The sequence below is a fragment of the Corapipo altera genome, unplaced genomic scaffold (assembly GCF_003945725.1).
Source record: "Corapipo altera isolate COAL_440 unplaced genomic scaffold, ASM394572v1 61, whole genome shotgun sequence".
In the NCBI taxonomy this organism is placed as follows: domain Eukaryota; kingdom Metazoa; phylum Chordata; class Aves; order Passeriformes; family Pipridae; genus Corapipo; species Corapipo altera.
In genome coordinates, this window is record NW_020884910.1 from 245,060 (window position 1) to 264,984 (window position 19,925).

At 36.7% G+C, this 19,925-nt stretch overlaps 2 protein-coding genes across 7 annotated transcripts in view; one reads left to right on the forward strand and one right to left on the reverse strand.

Moving 5' to 3' along the window:
* Positions 1 to 19,925, forward strand: part of CMSS1 (cms1 ribosomal small subunit homolog) — a 222,676-nt gene that overhangs the window by 16,441 nt on the left and 186,310 nt on the right. The gene's annotated exons all lie outside the window — the stretch shown is intronic.
* The window catches only part of FILIP1L (filamin A interacting protein 1 like), a 142,111-nt gene that overhangs the window by 12,999 nt on the left and 109,187 nt on the right, over positions 1 to 19,925 (reverse strand). For all 3 annotated transcript variants that reach the window (XM_027653358.1, XM_027653359.1, XM_027653360.1), the window contains one exon: positions 1,700 to 4,454. In XM_027653358.1, the coding sequence (XP_027509159.1) occupies positions 1,700 to 4,454 (2,755 nt within the window). The remainder of the gene's footprint in view (positions 1 to 1,699; positions 4,455 to 19,925) is intronic.

Here is a 19,925-nt window from a genome sequence, read left to right on the forward strand (position 1 = left end):
CTGTGGAAAAATTGTGTATGGGTGGTGGACTTTGATTTTGAATAGAAACTGTTCTAAAAGCAGTTATTATCTGCAGTTGGAAACATTTAGATTCCTGTCCATCAAAAAGACTTAAAATGATAGAAGTCCCCTTGTTATGTGAAAGCATGTGCCAAAGTTCTTTGCCGAATCCGTTGCTGAATTATACTGCAGAAATATTTTTTTTTCTGTGGGTAATATAAGCAGAATAAAGATAAGGATTTAACAAATGGGGACTTTCTGCTTACTTGCAAACTTCCTTGTTGATAATAAGGTTAATTTCTTTTTTTTAAAGCACCCCCCCCCAAAACCAATAAATATCTAGGCATTTAACTTTTTTGGAATAAGAACAACTGTTACAATTTAGATTTGCAGTGTTCAGCCTTTGAGAAAAATAGATGTTTGAAAGGGCATTCCAGGTCTTCTGGACTGATTTGCATTCAGTGTGAAGCTGATCTACCACTAGCAGTATTTTTTGGGAGGTTAAAAATGACTGCGTAGCACATGTGTAAAGAAGAGAATTGATTACATTTCTGTCCTTCTCTTAGGCACAAATATGTAACCATCATTGAAATACCTTAGCCTGTTTTGTCCATTTTGTGTGGTAGTCCTATTTATCCTGGACCTAGAGGCCTACGTGTTTGGAGACTTGGTGTAGTATTGCTTCATAATGCTTCTATCAACTTTTCTCTGCCTATTATGCGAAAAACATGAAGGTATGCCATAGTTTGGTACTCTTGTTTCTTTTTCAGTGGATCTGTGTGATATATATTGCATTTCAAACTGATGGCTAGGAGCTTAGATGAAATTTGAATATTATGGTCAAATCCATTCATCTGAATTATTGTTTAGGAATGTAAGTGTTGCTGTTTATTGTTTTACAGCATACCTAAATGATTGCAATTTTTCTGTTGTATTAGAAAAAAACCCCTTGTTTGGGGAGAAATATTTTGCGATACAAGCTTCTGAACTCAGTTCACGTATAGGAAAGGTTTACAGGAAAGTTTTAAAAATGTTTTAACCAAACAGCGTTAAAAAAGATAGGGAGGAAAAGTGGTAGTTGTGCTCTGGAACTTACCACGTATGCATCATAAATTTGTACTGAGATACAATACATAATATTTTGAGTGTTTGTGTGTGATGTACTGGTAATTATCTGAAATGAGAGGGCTAGGAGGAGTTGGGAATAGCAGGGGAGATAATGAATCAAGTCTTATTTGAAGTTAGCAGGCAGTATTATGGCTTAATTCAAATTCTACCATACATGCATAAAAATACAAACCACACATAACAAACAAAAATATTCAGCAAGCAATGATGAAAATAATCAATTATTTACTGTTTTTTGTAATGTTAAAATATTTCACCAAGGCAACTTGCAGTCAAAAGTAATGTGAGTTATTTTGAAAATGGCAATACATAAAGATGCATTTATACAAGTGCAAGACTAAATATTTTACATAACTGTATTTTAATGAGAAGATATACAGTAAGTGCACACTTGATAACACTAAGCAGGCAAAACTTAACGTTAGTTCCATATACTGTTGTATAGTTCATGCACAGATCTTTCCCAAAGTAAAGAGGCTGTTCCAAATAATTCTTGCTGGGATGAAAAACGGGATGGGTTGCTGGTAAGGGTGCTCAGCATGGATGGGGGTCAGTTATAGACATTACTTACTGTAATTTGTGATTGCCGTGGAAGAGGAGTGGCTGTTGGTGTGATAGTAATACTGCTGGTGATTTTATTGGTGGGCTTATTGGGTAGGCCATTGGCTAGTGCTGGAGTTCTGTTGTCTTGCACTGGATTACAAGGGCTGATGGGCTTGGAATTGGGGAGAGCTTGGACGTAAGGACTTCCTAAATGAATGTGGATTTTGTTATCCTCAGTAGTTATTACACTTGATCCTGTACTGTTAGATCTCTGAAACTGCCATGATGACTGCCTGTCTGGGGATACTCTAAAAACAGCGTGCTTGGCTCCCATTTCCAAAGGCTCCGGGGAGAAAGTTTGTTCCTGAGAACTTGAGCCGGGTAAAGCCAAAGGGGACATTGTTCTTTCAGGAGTTAAAGAACCACAGGATTCAGGCGTTTGAGATCTTGCAAAAGTAGTCATAGTAATAGGAGAAATTACGTGCTCTGGGGTCATGTAACCTTCTCCTGCTTTCGATTTTACAGGTGTTAAGGAGGCGTTTTGAATAATGGTTATTCTTTGCTTTGGAGTGCCACAGTTGGGTATAACTGCTGTGCTTTTGTAGGAGTGAGGGCTTTCAGTGGTAGGACTAGTTATTTCAAGGGTTGCTGTGTTCTGTCCGTGGTCTGGAGTTACTTTTATGTGAAGAGGTTGGCCAGGTGTATGGCTTAGCACTAGATCTCCAGTCTGTGCACAGTTTCCATTTTGCTTTGTATGTATCTTTCCATTTTGAGGATGACTCTCTTTGGACTTCATCCACGGGATCCATAATTTTTTGTTAATGGCATTGACAGTGGATGAGTTGCTTTTGAAAGACACTGTTTGTTCCTCCTCATTATTGCCTTTGTCCTCATTATCACTGTCTTCGTAGAGCTGCCCATTTATGACTGTTCGCTCTAAAGGCATGAGTGTTTTGTAATCGGGTGGTTCGTTGTCTGCTGGATCTGTTTGGATTTCTTTAGAAAAAACTTGCACATCAGAAATTCTCCTTCCATTGTGACCAGGCCTGAAGTTCTTGCTGAAGGATCTGTACCTCTCCAGCTCTTTCCTGAGACTTTCCATCTCTCTCGCTAAGTCCCTGTTTTTGTTTTCTTGCTGGAGAAGTTTCCTCTGTAAGACTGAATGATCACCTCGGAGGTGGCAGATTAGGTCTTCTGTTTCCATGTACTCATGCATTTTTTCTTTCAGTGCATCTACTTCTCTGGAAAGATGACTCGATTTAGCTTCCTCTTCCTTAAGCTTCTTAAAAAGGCGCTGCTCCTGATTGGACTCTGCCTTTTCTGTTAATTTATACCTGGCCATTTCCATTTTCACAGCTTCCAGCTCCTCTGATAAGAGCTTGGCTCTGTCTCGTTCATTGGCATATTTTCGTTCTAGACACTCAAATTCATCTTCAGTTTTCATAAGATCATCCTCTATGGCCTTCATTTCTTTGAGCTTCTGCTTAAGCCTCTCAACTTCTTGAGAAAGCTCTTTGATTATGTTGTTTTCCTGCTGCAAGGAGGTGCTAGATTTAGTACCATCCTTAAGTTTACTTTTAAGAAACTCTTTTTCAATGTCTTCCAGTGATTGGAGTCTTTTTCTTAGAATATTCACTTTGGAAACAAGATCACTTCCTTTCTCCTCTTCTGCTTTGAGTTTGTTTTTCAGTTCATCTCTTTCTTTCGTCACACTGGACATTTTTTCCTCTGCATCGGATTTTGATTTCAGTGCCTTTTTACTTTCCTCAATTAGTTTTTCTGTAACCGACATCACTTTATTTTGTTCCACCTGAAGCTGAGAAGTTGCAGCTTGAAGCTTTTCTTCTGTTTGCTTTATTTTTTCACCCATAGTTTTTCTTTCATCCACAAGCATCACTGTTAGGCTTTTCAGCTTTGTCAAATCTTCTTTGAGTGTAAACTCAGTTTTTTCTAACTTACTTTCAATTGCTTCAAGCTCACCGACTCTAGCTTTTAAACCATCCAGCTCGTGGGACAGCTGCTTTGTTAACATTTTTTCCCTTTCTAGATTGCATTTCAGGGAGTAACATTCCTGTTTACTCTTGTTGAAAGCGTCTTCTAGTTTCTCCAGCTCCATAATTCTTTTGTTAAGTTTATCGACTTCCCCTTTAAGATTCTTGCTCTGTGATGCTTCTTTTTCTAATTTTTTATTCAGCTCTCTGCACTGATCTTCCATTTTTATGAGCTCTTCATCTTTTCCTTCCATCTCCAGCAGTCGTTTCCGTAGTTCTTCTACTTCAGTCATAAGTGTGGCATTGCCACACTCTCCCTTATTTATCTTATCCCTTAGGTCTTGCAGTTCTTCTTCTGCTTTTCGTAGAGATTTGTTGGTCTCTTCCAGCTCGTCAATTTGTCTGCTGAGAGCAGTTAATTTCTGCCGGAGCTGGCGATTCTGACTGTCTTCGTTGGTTAGTTTGGCCATCATTGCTTCTTGGTCTTGGGAAATCCTACTGCTGTGGGCTTGAAGTTCAGCCTCCAGCCTGCTAGCTCTCTGTTTCTCTTCTTGAATTTTTGCTTCAGCAAAAGCCAACTTCTCATATGCTTGCTCTGTAGAAGTGGTTAATTCTTGAATTTTTTTACTTTGTTGATTCAACTGCTCTGTGAGTCTTTGCTGTTCATCCACCACCATTAAAGCAAAGGATTTCAGTTTAGTTAATTCTTCTTTCAGTTTAGCTATTTTCTTGTTGTTTTCCCTCTCTTTTTTTGCCTGATACGCTGTTTCTTGTTCAAGAAGCTTTTTCAATCTGTGGGAGGAAAAAATATTGTATTTTGTAGCCATTTTAATGGGCACTTAAAAACACACTTGAAATATTATGACATGCTAGATGTGCATGTCCACTTTAACTGCATGTCCACTTGTAACTACAAGCAGACCTCTCCTTGCAGCGTCATTTGGAAGTGCTCACTGGCCTTACTTTATATTCAGAAATTCTTTTGTAATGAACATTCATTTAGACTTAGCAGCTTCAGTAATTCTGCATCTTTGATTACATTTTTAACTTTTGACAGGTGGCAGTGGAACAAAACTATTTAGTATTCTGCACTGGAACTGCACTTACCTTGGCTGTTTGCTGAGGCTAGGTATGTGCAAAGAAATGTGATCATTATAGAGTTTGAGAAATCAAATCAGTGCAGTCCTCAAGGGCAGGCATAATTTACAGCATCATCAACCTCCCAACTTCGTTACTTATAAACCACTCTGATGTTTTATGATTAAACCTTGTAGGTGTTCAAGTAGGTGAAGGGCATGTAGCCACATTAGGCAGTTAGGCTAATGTGAATTTGTAAGCAGCACATCAGACCAAACTTAAACCATGCAGGTAAGTCAGTCCTCAGTGAAAATGCAGTATCTGACCCTGTATCAAACATACACACACAAAAATGCAGTCAGCAGATAAACAGGTATTCAGGTTGTGCCTTGTGAACTTAACAAAACCCAAATGTCTTGATGCTGGTTAGGCTTGGATTTGGTCTTTTGTCCAAAACTTGCAGATACACTTAAGCGTAACCCTGCTTTTGCATGATTCTTGAAGATTTTCATGATGATTTTCCAAAATTAGTTTTACAAGTTTATGTTGCATCTCCATAAAGACTGAAGATTAACATATTTAATTTGCTAGAGACTTGGGATAAGGTTGTGCATTTGTTTAAACCTCCAAATACCTCAAGTAATTAGGTTCTTTTGTAGACTTTCCTTTGTCAGGGAGATGTTTGTGAAGAAGTTGGTCTAAAGTATGATTAGGTTTGCCTCCTTTCAATTACATTTTTCCTACAGCCAACCTATAGGTATATTCTGGTATTAAATAAAAATCTGAAAAGCCCAGGTTGAAGTAATAAAATGTTAGAATTTGTGTGTCTCAGTGTTGTTCATATGTATGGTACAGATTGAGTTGTGTAGATCATGTGAGGGAAATGACCTGCATTATCAGGACTGTGCTAGTACAAAATGAATATTTCAGCACTCATTAGCTGAGGCCTCTTTGTTTTTCCCCCCTCTGAAATATGATGACAACTGTCTAGAAGTTGCTGCTGAAACGTAAGATTCCTGTTCCACATTTGTCTATGGTCACTATTGTGATGCCCTTGTCTAAGAGATGAGTCTTTACAGCTTCCCACTGACAAGTTCTTGTTGCAGCCATCCTTTTAGTTCAGGAAGAGCTTAGATAACACAGCCTCCTAATTAATAGCACAGCTCTTAATTAGCTGTTGACTGACTGGAGGCATATATTTCTGGGCAACAGACTGCCTCAGCAGCATCCCCTTTGGCAGCATTGTGGTTTTCCAGCACAGAGAGGGGAAGTCCTTGATATTCTACAACTGTCCATCAGACTTGTCTGATTTAATGATGATATTGTATAGAAGTCCATGGCTATAAAATTTCTTAAAATATCTTCACAATCCCTACTGTTTTTATTTTAGTGCCTAAGTTGCACTGTATTGAATGTAATGAAATGCTTTGTATGAAAAATGGACAGGGTAGAACATAGCCATAAGCAGAGTTGAAATCAAAGACTTGAAGCAGTCACATATTCTTTGTAACAGTCAATTAACATAATGGGGAAAACAGACATGAAAAAGCAGAAACGTAGGGGGAGAAGTTTTCAAAGTTAGTTTGAAGGAATGCTACTGGTTGGCAGAACAAATAAACGGGGAGAGGACTGCACTAACTTCCAAGGCAGCTTTTTACTGTGTTGATGGTATATAAACTTCTGTCCACTTTTCAGTGCTACTTTCAGTTTGAAATCTTTTTAGTTTAAAAATCTCTCTTCTTTCCCCACCCTTGTCTCTAAATGCTTTAGTAGTGAAGTTCAATTGATGATTTACCGTTGCCATAGATATAAAACCATAACAGAAGCACAACTAACAATTTCATTTGGAATTAACTCAGTTTTTGTGTGTGTGTGAAGTTAAGACATAGTAATACTGTTACTGGGACTTATTAGCATTTGATTTATTTCAGTTTGCTTCAGTAAAATTTGTTTTTGTAAGGCAAATTTATCTGTGGTCATTAATACTTAGGTTAATCAGCGTTTAACCCAACATTTCTGTATTAACTGGTTGATACCCCTCTAGCCAAGTGAAACTCTAATGCTCCAGTAACTCATACCTCTTAAATTGCTTTAGAAAGAAAACCCTTAGGTCAAATAGTAACAAACAATTGTAATTTTCATGGGGATGCTATATGTTTTTTTAATGCAAATAAGATGATTGTGGATACATAATAAATTTTAAGTTGACACTCAAGTCAGGTCTGATCAAGTCGGTGTTGCATGGGCAATTTGAACAAAATGCCTAAATTACTGGTACCTGGATTGTTGTATAAACTGATAAGGATTTTCAAGAGATTCAGTTTCTTTGGTCATGCCAAAAGACTTCAGGTACTTAAAAAATGTTTCCTTCATTCAAAAGATAAAATGCAGTTTTAAGATTTGAACAGACTCTCAAGCAAATATGTGTAATCCCTGAGGTCTATTTCATTTTTTAAAAAATACTTGTGTAAGATCACCTGACTGAGGTTAAGAGCATAGTGCAGAAGCTGCGAGTTAAAGGGTTTTAATGTGTTTCCAAAAAGAAAAAAGGGTTGTATTAAGCATGGTATATTTTTTGCTACTGTGTTATTAAGTTTTTGCATTTGTTTTTGGTAATATCTATAGCTATACATAAAATACCTCAAGAGTACCAAATAGGTAGTGATTCCTCGGATAGAGTTGAGATTGATATTGAAAAAAGTCAACTGGGCATCTTTTAATATTTGTAGAAGAGTTTTTCCTTGACTGCTGAATTCCTCTTTCATGGTTCAGTAGGTCACAGTGTCTGTCTCTGCACATATGCACTTAGGAATGGAAGAGGACCCTAAAATGTTTGGAGGAGTTGGTGTTATTTATTTGTTTGCTTGTGTTCTTAAATTAGTTGCTTAGTTTTGGTCAGTTTTTTTTTTTTTTGCCAGCTTTTTTTTTGGGAACCTGACTTCTGTGGGCGAATGCTTGATTATGTATATTATTTGAATTAAGCAAATTGCAGGCTTAATTGAAGAAGTTCTTTAACTGATTATAGCACTTAGTGACTTTTATCACAGGATAAAAATACTTTGTGTTAACTTCATCTAAAATACTCTTTCTGAAGAAGAGTAGTATCCAGAGTATTTGACAGAGCAATTTTACTAAAAATACGCAAAGGTTGAAAAAGCTGGCTTAAATAAATAATAATTTTACAAAAAGAACAGGCACTCCACTATCATTTTCATTGCCAGTTGAATTTCATCATCATGTAATTTAGGATGAGGCAAAGGTAGGTATATCATTTGGTCAAAGCTTTCACACAATTCTAAGCAGCTGACTTCACAGGACTACAAGAACCCTTTCTGAATTGGGCCCAGCAAAAATGGACATTGGAAATTGTTTTTATGAACATAACTGTTAGGTAGTTAAGCAGAATCAGGGCAATGTTGTTACTTTTTCTTCAGAGTTTCTGTTGTAAATTATTGCTTTATTGTGGCTTAATATTGTACTTGTTTGTAATACCAGTCTACTGCTTCTTTATTTCCTGAAAGAAATTGTATTTCTCAGCTCTCCTCAATTCATTGTAATTGTTTTCCTCAGTATGCATCCTACAGCTTCTTGGTGTTAAGGTCATGCATTCAATTGTGTTCCATGTTATTTTCCAAGTGCATATAGCTTCAGCTACACTACATTACATTTGGCAACATAATGATTGTGTTCTCTACAAGATGTGGAGACTCCCGTAACAGTTCACTGTCCTGGTGTCATGTGATGACATTTTGTTTTTAAGTGGCATTATCCATTTTCTGGGTGACGTTCATTACATGGATGTTGTTTAATTTATGTCTTTACAGGATTCTAAGAGGGCTGCTTTTCCTTTGAGTTTCATGGAAACCAAAGAAAGCATGGGAGACTGAGATTGCAAGACTTATTTTTTTATTTGTTTTAGTTTGTTCTGGAATGAATCATTATTCTCTGAATAATAAGAATAAAAATAATTTAAGCAATGTTGTAGTGATAACTTTAGAAAAGACTACATTGTGTAAGGATGCAAGTAAAATAGGTGATGGCTTGTAAAGCTCTGCTTTTATCATTCCTTCCATCAAATGAGTTTTTAATATACACATTATCAATATTTGTATGCGATCATTCTACAAAAATGACTGCGATTTTTAATGTCTGTGATTTTTTTTTTTTTTTTTAAATCATAAAGATACATGTTTTTAACTGGCTCTTGCTCTTCATCCTTCCCCGTATAAGAGACATGGTTTACTAGAGGTTTTACAGGTTATAACATGAGGGAAACTTGCTTCTAAAGTTTTTGGCCATATACTTGAGTTTCCCTGGTACAATGCAAATAAAAGCTCTAAGCTGAAAGCTTTTAAATGTAGATGAAGTCATGCCTCTTCCTTTGAGGCATTCTTCCCAGTTAGCAGTAAGATGTGGTCTGACCCTTAATAAGAGAAGAAACATGCTTCATCATTTCTGGTAAATCTTACAAGTTGTTGTAATTTTTTGACACCAGTGCAGTTAAATATTTATTTTTGTAAGAAAACCAGTCTGTGCCTTCCACAGTTTATTGAACCAAAATTTGGATTTGTTAAAATGTTTCTGGGTTTGGAGTGGCTATGCATTTTTTAAAATTTTTTTATTTTCCTTTGCCTACAGTTCTACTTACTGATGTGCAGTTTTTATGAAGACATATGCTACAGCTTTTTTATGGTTCTCTATTATCTTTATTAATGCTTCTTTTTTCCCTGTCATAAAGAAAGTCAAAAGCCTTTGGAATTACAGCAGCAACAACATACCATAGCTGTTGTGTAATCTGTTGGCTTTATCTGAATCAGTCAGCACTTCCCAACGGAATGTGAACACTTACTCTAAAATTTGTTTTCCAGTACGGAAATTTATATATGTAAATTTCAAATAATTAGGTTGTACTAGGATGCAAACCTCCACAAAAGGTGTCTCCACTGCAAGAGACTGTGTAAGGCAAATGTCCCAATAAGGAAATCTATTTTGTAAAGTGAGAACCTTTAATGAGGGGGGTGTGAGTTCTGCTTATTACTCCACAGACTATCACAAAGTAATTATCGTTTTATCTGATGCTTAAAATGCTGACTTGCTTTACAAGTCTTAATAAAAGTCATAGATGATGAATGGTATTGCCAGTTCTGGGTTAACGGGCAAAAATTCAAATGGATAACCAGATGTATTTAGCTGTGATGCTGAGTAAACATGTGCAGATAATATATGCTTTTAAAAATTAATTAATTTGGGACACTAATGTTGTTTGTAACCATGATTTCACAACTACTAAGCTGCTGCAAATTCTTCCTAGTGATATAGGGATATTTGCACTCATAAATGTTATGAAATCCTGTGTAAATTCAGTGACAGTAAATGGTGTGAGAAAGTTTTAGCAAATTTATGTTGGTTAATTTAAGATTTAAGACCAGATTAACTTCCAGTTTGAGTAATTTTACTTCATCACTAAAATTCTCTTTTGTTTTATTATGAAACCTCAGTTTAAGAAAATAATTTTCTGTCTTGAATTATGTTCTTTCCATGTCGAGATGTTCTTGGAAATCATCTATCCAAACATCAATCTTCTGTAAAAAGCATTAATGCTTTCTGTGGCAGTAAGGATTCAAATGTGCAATGTGATAATTATTGTGATGCTCATTTCTAATCTTCTAATGGCAGCAATCTGCAATGCCTGAGATTATGGTAGGAAGGTGGGAGCAGGATTTTTAGGTGGGAGTAAAGAAGTTGCTGTCCTATGAAATTGTTGGCAGGTTGTTTTTTTTTTTTTAATTTGGTTTGTTTTTTTCCTTGACTATCTGTCCTGAAAAACAATTTTAGAGGAACACTGACTTGACAAAACCACAATATTAATGAGCTTTACTTGAAGTTAGCCTTAAAAACTCTGGGTCCCAGAGTTCAGCTATTATAAAACGTGGCACAATGAATTGTGAGCTGGACTCTGATGTGTCACCATTTTTGAGATGCACTCTTCTTTCTTCTTCCCTCTTTCTAGACTTAACAGCTATTTCAGGTATTCTTTGAAGTCAGTATCTATTACTGTTGGCATTTCAGTACTGTATGACTGTACATGTAGCATGACTGTTAATCCTCTCCTGATTCTAAATGCATCAATAAGGTAAGCAGCTCATGGGAATACCCCTTGGGTTTTGTTAGTTAATAGTTTGGGATTTTTTCATGTTACCACAGTGCATATTCAGCACCCTCCCTCCCTCCCCCATCTCTCTCACTCTCTCTCCACACTGCTTGTAAAGTCAGAAATAAAGCAAGTCATTTCACATGCAACACCAGAATTTGGAACTCTTTAAATTTACGTCAGCCAGAAAATTATAGTTTTGCAGATGGAAAGCTTTTAGGAGGAAATGGAAAGATGAACCACAAGAGATGTGGTATAGGGGTCAAAACAACAAAACTGAGGCAGAACTTCTCAGTTACTAACTCAGGTCCTGCTTCTGTCTTGTATTCATCCTTAACAAGTAGAGTTTTGTGCCTGAACCTCAGATTTATCAAAGTGGAAAAGCAGTGTGAACTTACTGTGTAACAGATTATTTTGAGAATTAGTATTAACTCAAATAGGTTTTCAGTGTATAGTAACTACACAAAATAAACTAAGACAACTGCTGCTTTTTATAATTTATGGTTTTTAAATGTCGTCATCATTGAAATGATTGCATTTGATGCTTTGATGTTACATTCCAACAAGTTAAATTGATGGGAGAGATCTTGAGTCCTTGTGAACCTGAGTTTTGTTTGAAGTGTATACTTTAAGCATTCCTTCTAGAACATTATTGCTTGACCACAGTTATTGAGCTGTTTTTAAATCACCAGTGTTATAAACCACTCAGTATTGCAGAGATAAACAGGACAGGGCTTAATCCACCCCCACCCTACCACCCCCTACCCCATGGGCAGGTGGATGGGTTTGCATTTTCTGCTCGGAGTGTCAGTACTAGTAGTGGATACCACTGCATACTGCTGGGATCCTGCAATACTGCTAGGATTTACTGAGGGAAAAATTGTAACAGGAGTTAGCTCATCTCCTTAAAACAGTCTTTTAGAGTCCTGTCTTCACCTCCATTCCCCGTGGGAAGATTAGGCACAAACAAGGGAGTGCATCTTGCCCACTGATGATCCCAACCATGTGTGTTTACTTTGTACAAGACAAATACAGTTATCACTGCCATACTGTATTTACTGTTGATGGAAGTGTAATAGTTGGAAGTCTTGAGTTTTTGTCTTGGCTACTTATTCTGCATCCTTCAATTGAGGAGTTTGCAGAAGTTCTGATTCTCTGAAGGAGTCAGTTGCTTCAGCTCTGTGTAAGTTTGTAAACCGTAATTAATGATAATAGTTGTCTGAGGTTTCTTTAAGCTATTTCTATAGGTAAGTCTTGTGATTTTTTTATTCTGTATGTAACATCATAATGTGTAGGTTCAAAGTGGATCTCTTTTATGGACTCTTTTTATGGGGGGAGCACTTGGGAAAATAGGTGCTGTTCCGGTATCTGATTCACCTGAGGCAGTGCTGGTGCTGCTGTCTTGACCAGAACTGATCATAACTGTGCAGGGTTCCAATTTATCCAAACTTTCTTTTAACTTCAATTAGTTAATATTTTTGGTATGACAGAAAATGGCACTCAGCCAACAATAACACATCATGTTACTCAGAGGAGACTGGTAAGTCGTAAATGTCATTTTCCCATAACATTTGCAGGAACTGGATGTTCTTTAAAACAATTTTAACATACGTTTTATATAAAAATAAATGTCTGGGGCCACATTTTCATCCATGGGCAAAATAGGCACTGTGCCTATCTCTTATGGCCTTATTTATATATTATCACTCAGCAGCAGTGGTAAAATTTAGAACTTTCCATCCTGCCGTGCGCACTTAGTCTTTTGAGCTGAAGGCGTCCTGCTCACGGCTGCCAGCCCCGGAAAAGCTGCTCAGTCATACAGTTACCACTCGCTTCTAGACAGGTGGAACTTGGCTGCAAACTTTGTTGTGCCCTTCTCATGCTCAGTGCACAAGACAAGAATTTATGTGCTGAAATTTTGATCAGAACCACCTAGATTAAACATTGTATGTCAAATAAAGTTAGTACTGAATGGGACTGTCAGGGAAGACTGAGAGTTTGCCATCATTTGGAAGAATTGGCTCTAGTTAAAAACAATTAAGACATTTCTCAGGAATTATTATATAGATGGTGTCACTGCTTTGCAGGAGGATTCAAATTCCTTCTTGAGGGTCTTGTCCTGTTCATACTCATAAAATCTTTGTTGTATACATACATCTTTAAGACAAAATCCTAAACCCTTTTTCTGGTGTGCTTATTGCCTGAAGTAGCTCTGGGTATGTGTATAGTAAACTCTGAGTGTTTGGGTGGCACCCCATTCCCTCTTTTTTGGCAGAAAACATAAATTTTAATTATTACTGCAAAATTAGCTTGAGGTGTTTGAATTTTCCTTGATGCTATGTTGCTTGAAGCAGTGCAGTTGAGGATTTCCAAACAGGGAAAAGACTTTTATCATGTTTACTGCGAGTTGCAACTTTTTCTAGTAGCCAAGACTGTAAGTAATGAGAGCAGCCATAATGCTAATGTCAAACAGAAATTTCACTTTGAAGCTAAATGTTTTTCCCATAAACCTGATAATGTGAAGGTGTCCATTTTCTCAAGATGGGCTTGGCCAGCACTTCATCTTGGAGGACGCAGGTGAGAGAGATGGTAGCAATGCATTGCAACACGGTTAAATAGCTAAAGTTGGCTTTGAAGCTACAAATGATGAACAATCCTGCCAGTTTCCTGTTTTGTACTGTGTGACTTTCAGAAGTTGTATTAGAACTATTCCTGATGCATTACGAATTGCTTCTGGGTACGATTCTAGGTATTGAACCTCTGCAGTTACGGCAACTTTGCTACCAGGGAGATAGTTCACTTTCTTGCTATCTGTTCTAATGCTGCTAAAGGTTTGGAAGTTGCATTTTCTCTTGTCTCAGCAGGCCTCTGGCCACACTGACCTTGGAGTACTTGATGAATCATGGTGCAAAGTCAATGCACCTTTTTTTCTAAAGCATGTTAACCCTTAGCATAAGTGCTCTTGTTCAGGATTTAAGTTTACATGGTTTTTCCAAACTGATCCTTTTCAAAGAGGACAAACACATTGTTTTAGACTATAGGATAGGAAACGATATTGGAGACCTAAAGATGATATAGTCTGAGAATTTATTTAATGGTTTTAGTTCTAACCAAGGTTTACTTCATAGATTTAATCGACATATTTAAATAGCAAGGAATAGTTTAAGTAGTCTGTGACAGATTGTTTAATGTAAGAACATCTTTTACTTTCAGATCTGTTGATTATGATGTGTTGAAGTAATATTTTTCCATTTTTGTGCAGCTTAGGGATTTCACTGTACTAAAGATCAGATACCCTGCTTAAGAGGAAAAGAAATTGGGTTCTTTAGTCATATGTCCACTCAAAGTGCCAATAACAATGTTTGGGGTGGTTGTAGTGTTTTGGTTTTTTTAGCTACTTGCATGTGTGTTCAGCAGTTGGAGTAACTTGCTTGCTTTGGAAAATAAATGTTTCTCTATTTCCTAGGGAAAAAACCCTAAACTGTTGGGATGAAAAAAGTGAATTTAGCTAGTTCTAGCTATTCTGTGACCAGTGATTTCTCAAACTCTTAAAATTGGTCTGAGCAGTCTTCCTAAAGCCAAGAGAGATAGTTATTTTTTCCATCTTTAGTTGTTTTCCAGTGTTCTTTGCCTTTCAAAAACTGTCATACAAAAAGACTTTTTTTAGGAAAGAGGTGTGTCATGGGCATGTATGCTTCCCTTTCCCCTTCATATGAACGACTTCAAGTGTTCCCTGTTCATCAAAGAACTGTTAATTCAGTTGAACATTCTGTGCCTTGTTATTGTACCTCAAATTGATTTATAACTCAGTATAATTATGTGACATTTGGCTACATGCCCTATTTGATCTCTTTTTTTGCCTCTTGGCTGATGATCTGTGATGTTCAGGTTATATTTTCTTATTTCAGATGTCACTCAAAAGGAAGGAGCTGTAGCATGCTTTTATGTACAGTATGTTTGTGATGTAATACATTTTATCTTTTATCATCAATTTACAGTATGGTTTCAAATGTTGAAAATAAAGAGTGAGTTATCTCTAGACAGAACTTGCAAGTTTGGTTAACTGCATTAGTCTAGATATATGAGATAGTAATTTACAAGTTATAAAACGTTACCATGGCAGTTTCTGATTCCTCTCACCCAGTTAATCCTGATTGAAACAGGATGACAGTAATCATATAGAGCTTTAAGTGAAGAGGTGGGAACAAAGCAAGGGCAAGGAGACACCTTTCAAAGTGGCTGCTCCTTTGTATACCCAGTTACATTTTCTTCCCTCCTCCTTTATAGGAGTTTGCAAAGTTTGTAAGCTTGAAGATTCCTGTCAGCTGTTGTCTGCTGCTTTCTCAAAAGGGAACCAATGTATGCATCTTTTGCTGCAAGCCTGAACATTCTCCACCAGTTGGTGTTGTCCCTGCACTACCCTTGTAGGCAACTCTTTGTCTTGGATTAACCTATATTGAACCTTTACTTGCTGACTTCACTTTAGAGGCTTTTCATCCCCCTGCTCTGCTTGTTCATATGTACACAAATGAACATGCCTATTTATATATTAGATATGTTTTTCGAAACACATATTTTAGAAGTTTTAACGCTACCAGGGTTCACAGTGGCCATTTCATTGAAGGCAATTTGGTATTTAATTTGGGAATGAGAAAGGACTGCTTGTGAAAAGACTCTTCTCTTTACATGAGAGAGTATATGGTACTGTTGTGCAAGATGAGAAAATGTTTCAGCTTTGAGCGTTAACAAATTGCATTTTCTCCCCCCACCTTCCTACATCCAAGCTAGTGTGTTCAGATATTTAGATTAGGGTTGGCTGCCCCAAATGTGGAGCTGTTACACCCTCAGGTTCAGTGACCAAAATTTTAAAAATGGATTAGGCTTATATAAATAACTTTGCTTTATCTAGGTGTGGATATGTAGCAGAATGGCTCTACTGACATACAGAATGTGCTTGACTGGGGAGAGCATTTTGACGTTGAAACCAAAAGCAACTGTGGCATTTATTAGGCTTCTTCTGAGAAACCTCTGTGTAGCTAAGTAGAATAGAATCATGTTTGGGAATATGATGGATGACATTAGTTTTGGGTAGGCCAAGCTTAAAAGTAATAAAACTTCCTAATTTTCTTCATAATTAATGACTGATAGTTATGTAAATTGTACCAAAAATTTTTAAATCCATAGAAAGTTGACAGAATTCAGTCAGCCTAAACTTAACTCTTAGATGGTTTTGTCTATGTTCTGAAATCCAATATGTAACTATGAGTGCATTACTTCCATTTTTTGGGGGGGGTGGTGTTTCATGGTAGTAGCAATGTGCTGCTTCATTTCAGTTTTAAAAATTTTTCCTCATTTGGAAATGCTCTCATTGCAATGGTTGCTATGCAAACACTAGATAAGCTTTGTGTCTGATAAAAAAGGACAAAGTTTTAAATCAGCTCTCTGCAATGAATGTGAAAGAAAATGCTTCGAATATTAGGTTTACAGCAGATTTTAAGAGCTCTATTATTTCTTTGAAGTGCAATTCTTTTCCTTCCCAGACCTTTGGAAATCTGTAAAGGATAATGAAGCCTGATGCACTGTTTCACATCCTTGAAATTTATGCAAGATTAGTGTTTTTCTTGTCAGGAGTACTTTTTTCCTATCCATGTTTTCAGTCATGTTCACTGGAGCCTTGTCTACCCTACCTGACATATGTCTGCAAAGGTTTGTTGAACCTCGGGTGTGAGCAGGGAGGTGGTTGTGGGCTTTGGTTTCTCAGCTTCTCTGAGTATGCATGGTGAAGCAAAATGGCTCAAGTTCTGCTTCTTTACCTGAGCAGCCACTCTCTGGTGGTCACCTGCCCAGCATGAGGCTGTAGTCAAGCACTTGTGTTACATCCTTATCATATGAACAATGAGCTGTAGCAGAAAGGGTGACTTCTTCAACAGGGACAAAGTACATGCATTTGTTAACTTGAATGCCCAAGGTTACAGGGCTTTTGAGTCGTGCTGAAATGTTGTCTGGCAAGCTTAGTGTGACCTTTCACCACAAAGTTTCCATATTGTTATGAAAGGAGGGTTATACAATGCTGTTGCTGGGTATTTTCTCAGCTAACCCTTATTGCGTGAACATTCACCTCTCTATTGTCGCCTCAGTTCTGTTGTTGTGGTGAGGAGGCAGTGCTTTGGGAGGTGTTTTTTCTATTGTTTTTAACTGGCAGCTACGGACTGCCTCAGAAAATCTTCAAACATATTTCCCTAGAATTTGTAAACACTTGACAAAAGTGAGCTGTGAAAGCCTGAGCATGCTCCATTGCTGCATTGGTGTGAGGGCGGTTACTGAACTTCCAGAAACAACGTGGTGCACTGGATGTGCAATCAAAGTGCATTTTATCTTGCTGACAGAAAACACAGTAAACCTCAAAATCAGTATAATGTACTGAGAGGTGTTAAGAGTCAAAATGCCCATTACTTCACTTAAATGACAAGACTGGGCACTATGTTTAGAATTTTTCAGCGATGTCTGTTACCTTCTTGGAGCCAAGTAATACAGTTAGTGAATGACTGAACTAACTAAGCTTTCAACTACATCAAAAAGCTCAACCTAAACCTCAAAAGTGCCATGGCAGAATCCATTCAATATGAGAAAACCAAACCTAAAGAATTAAAAATTATTGATAAGGAATAGTTTCTAAGTTCAAATCAAGTTGATGACAGGCTGAAGTATTAAGGCAAACTATTCATGAGACAGAACTAAAGTTTTATGCAATGTTTTTTAAATATATGGCTTCCTACATAGTAAACTCCTTAGGATTCTCTGACTTAAATATTTTAATTTTTTTTTTAATTAACTGTACTCAGGTAGTACCACATCCAGGATTTGAGAAAAGTTGCTTGCAGGAGAGGTCCAGAGGAGCAGTGGTTGCTCACTTGCCCATGCCAAACTACACATGGTGAAGAATTTTTACTGAAGAAAAATACCAGTCTTTTAAGAACTACCACAGAGGAGAAACTCGCTGGGAATAAAACCAGGCTGTTTTTTTTATCCCATGACAATAGCAAATTTGGTAATTCATTATACTATTAGAAAAATAATATGAAAATGCTGTTACTCAGCGCAAGTGAAGAAATAATTTGATTTTACTAGTACTGATGGGAAATAGAAACTAAGTTTAAGCTAGATCCCATGGTCTACTGGATCAAATCTCTAAAAATTCTGCTGTCAGCAGATGTTTGTCAGTGGAGGAAAGGGAAGTGATGGGAAAGGAACAAAGGGTCAATGCAGTTTAATAGGAAGTTGACTTTCATTTTTGGAGGATATATTTGTTCTTAAAATGTTTTCACATTGGATGTTGTGAGAAATTACTATAAAAAGAAATTTAAATTAAGAAATATAGTTTAGACTGCATTACGTGATAATTATTTTTTTTCACTATCTCCTTTTACTGTTCATTAACACAAACTTACATTTTAATCTCTTAAATTTAGGAATGCCTATCAATTAATACTCAATACTGTTAAGAACAAAGTAGTCTAATACTGGGGTGAGGGGCATGGGGGGACGGGGGCACACACAACAATAGTGAGACAGTTTAATCATTATACCTCAGTCTAATTATTTTGGAGTTTTACCAGTAGAAGTGAGAGCAAACTTGGCTCTATCAATTGAAGAATGTTTTCCCTTTCAATCTAAGGAAGACAGACTATGGGAAATAAGAGTTCTGGCTTTTGATAGATGCTATGATTTGTATCAGGCTAGCAGTATTTGCAGTACAGATGGTACCTTAAATACTGCTAAAGCAGTAATTAATGATAAAAAGTTACCCTTCTCTGTTGGATTTGTAGGAGCTGAAATATTCTCTTACCTAGGGGTAGGCTTTTTTCTTTTTCTACTTATTGACTTTATCAAATCTGTATGTTTATTGTATGTGTAGCATTTCTATTTCTATTTTTTCTTCAACATACTGTAGTCCTTCAATTCAGTCCCTTCTCCTCAGACACACTTTCTGAGGACTGTTACTTAGCTTCAGTTTGTAATACAGCTTTTCACAAAGTAATTAACTTTTCCACTTTTTAACTTGACACTGGATATTTGTGAAACTAAGTAATTGTTTTAGAACTGCTAGGAAATACGTTGCAAGTCTGCAGATAGGACAGAATAGCGAGCAGAAAACTTTTTAAGGAGCTTAGGATACTGGTCTGGAGTATTGATTTTCTGCTATAAAATTATATTTGTTCTGGTTGCTAGGATTCTTTTCATTCTGCATATACTATACAGTGTCCTTTCCCTTATTCTACAGCAAGGCAAACTCGAGGCATCAACAGAGGTGTAAACTTAGCTTGTTGCAAGAAAGATCATGCTGGAAACATGGATGTGACTTTTATCTAAATGCCAAGGTTAATAATACACAAATACCTGAATTATCTTTGAAATGAAATGTCTGTCTATATATTTATATTTTTAGAAGCATGTAGAAAATAACTGCTTAATATTTTGTTATTGTTTAAAGCCAAAAAAAGTTACGAAAATATTCACATGTGTTATTTTGAGTTAGCCTCTAAATCTGTGTATGCATGATACTACAACAATGCATATGGTTGTATCAGCTTTGATTTTTCTTAAACATGTACTTGAACAGGGATTTTGCAGAATGTAAAACATCAAATTAAGGGGAAAAGAGCCCTTTCTGCTGTCCTAACATTTCATGCTGATTTAATTTAATATTAAGGAAAATGAAAACATACAATAAAAACATGTTTCAAGAAGAGCTTGAGTTTGAAGGTCTTAAGGAGTCTAACTTTCCTAATATTTTAAATTGCACGTAAGACTTTGGAGAGCAGTGTTTAGTAGTTTGAATCTGCAAGTAGGACAGTACAATTGACTTAATTGCTGTTGTTCCTATAAAGAAGGATTTGACAGGGTTTGGCCCTTAGTCAAGGGAGAGGACAGTGTAATTTTGTGTGCTACGCAGATGTGAGTTATAAACATACTAAGGTCTAATCTTTCAAGGTGCTTAGTGCCTTGTCAGAACTGTTTTTCATTCTCTGTTTTCT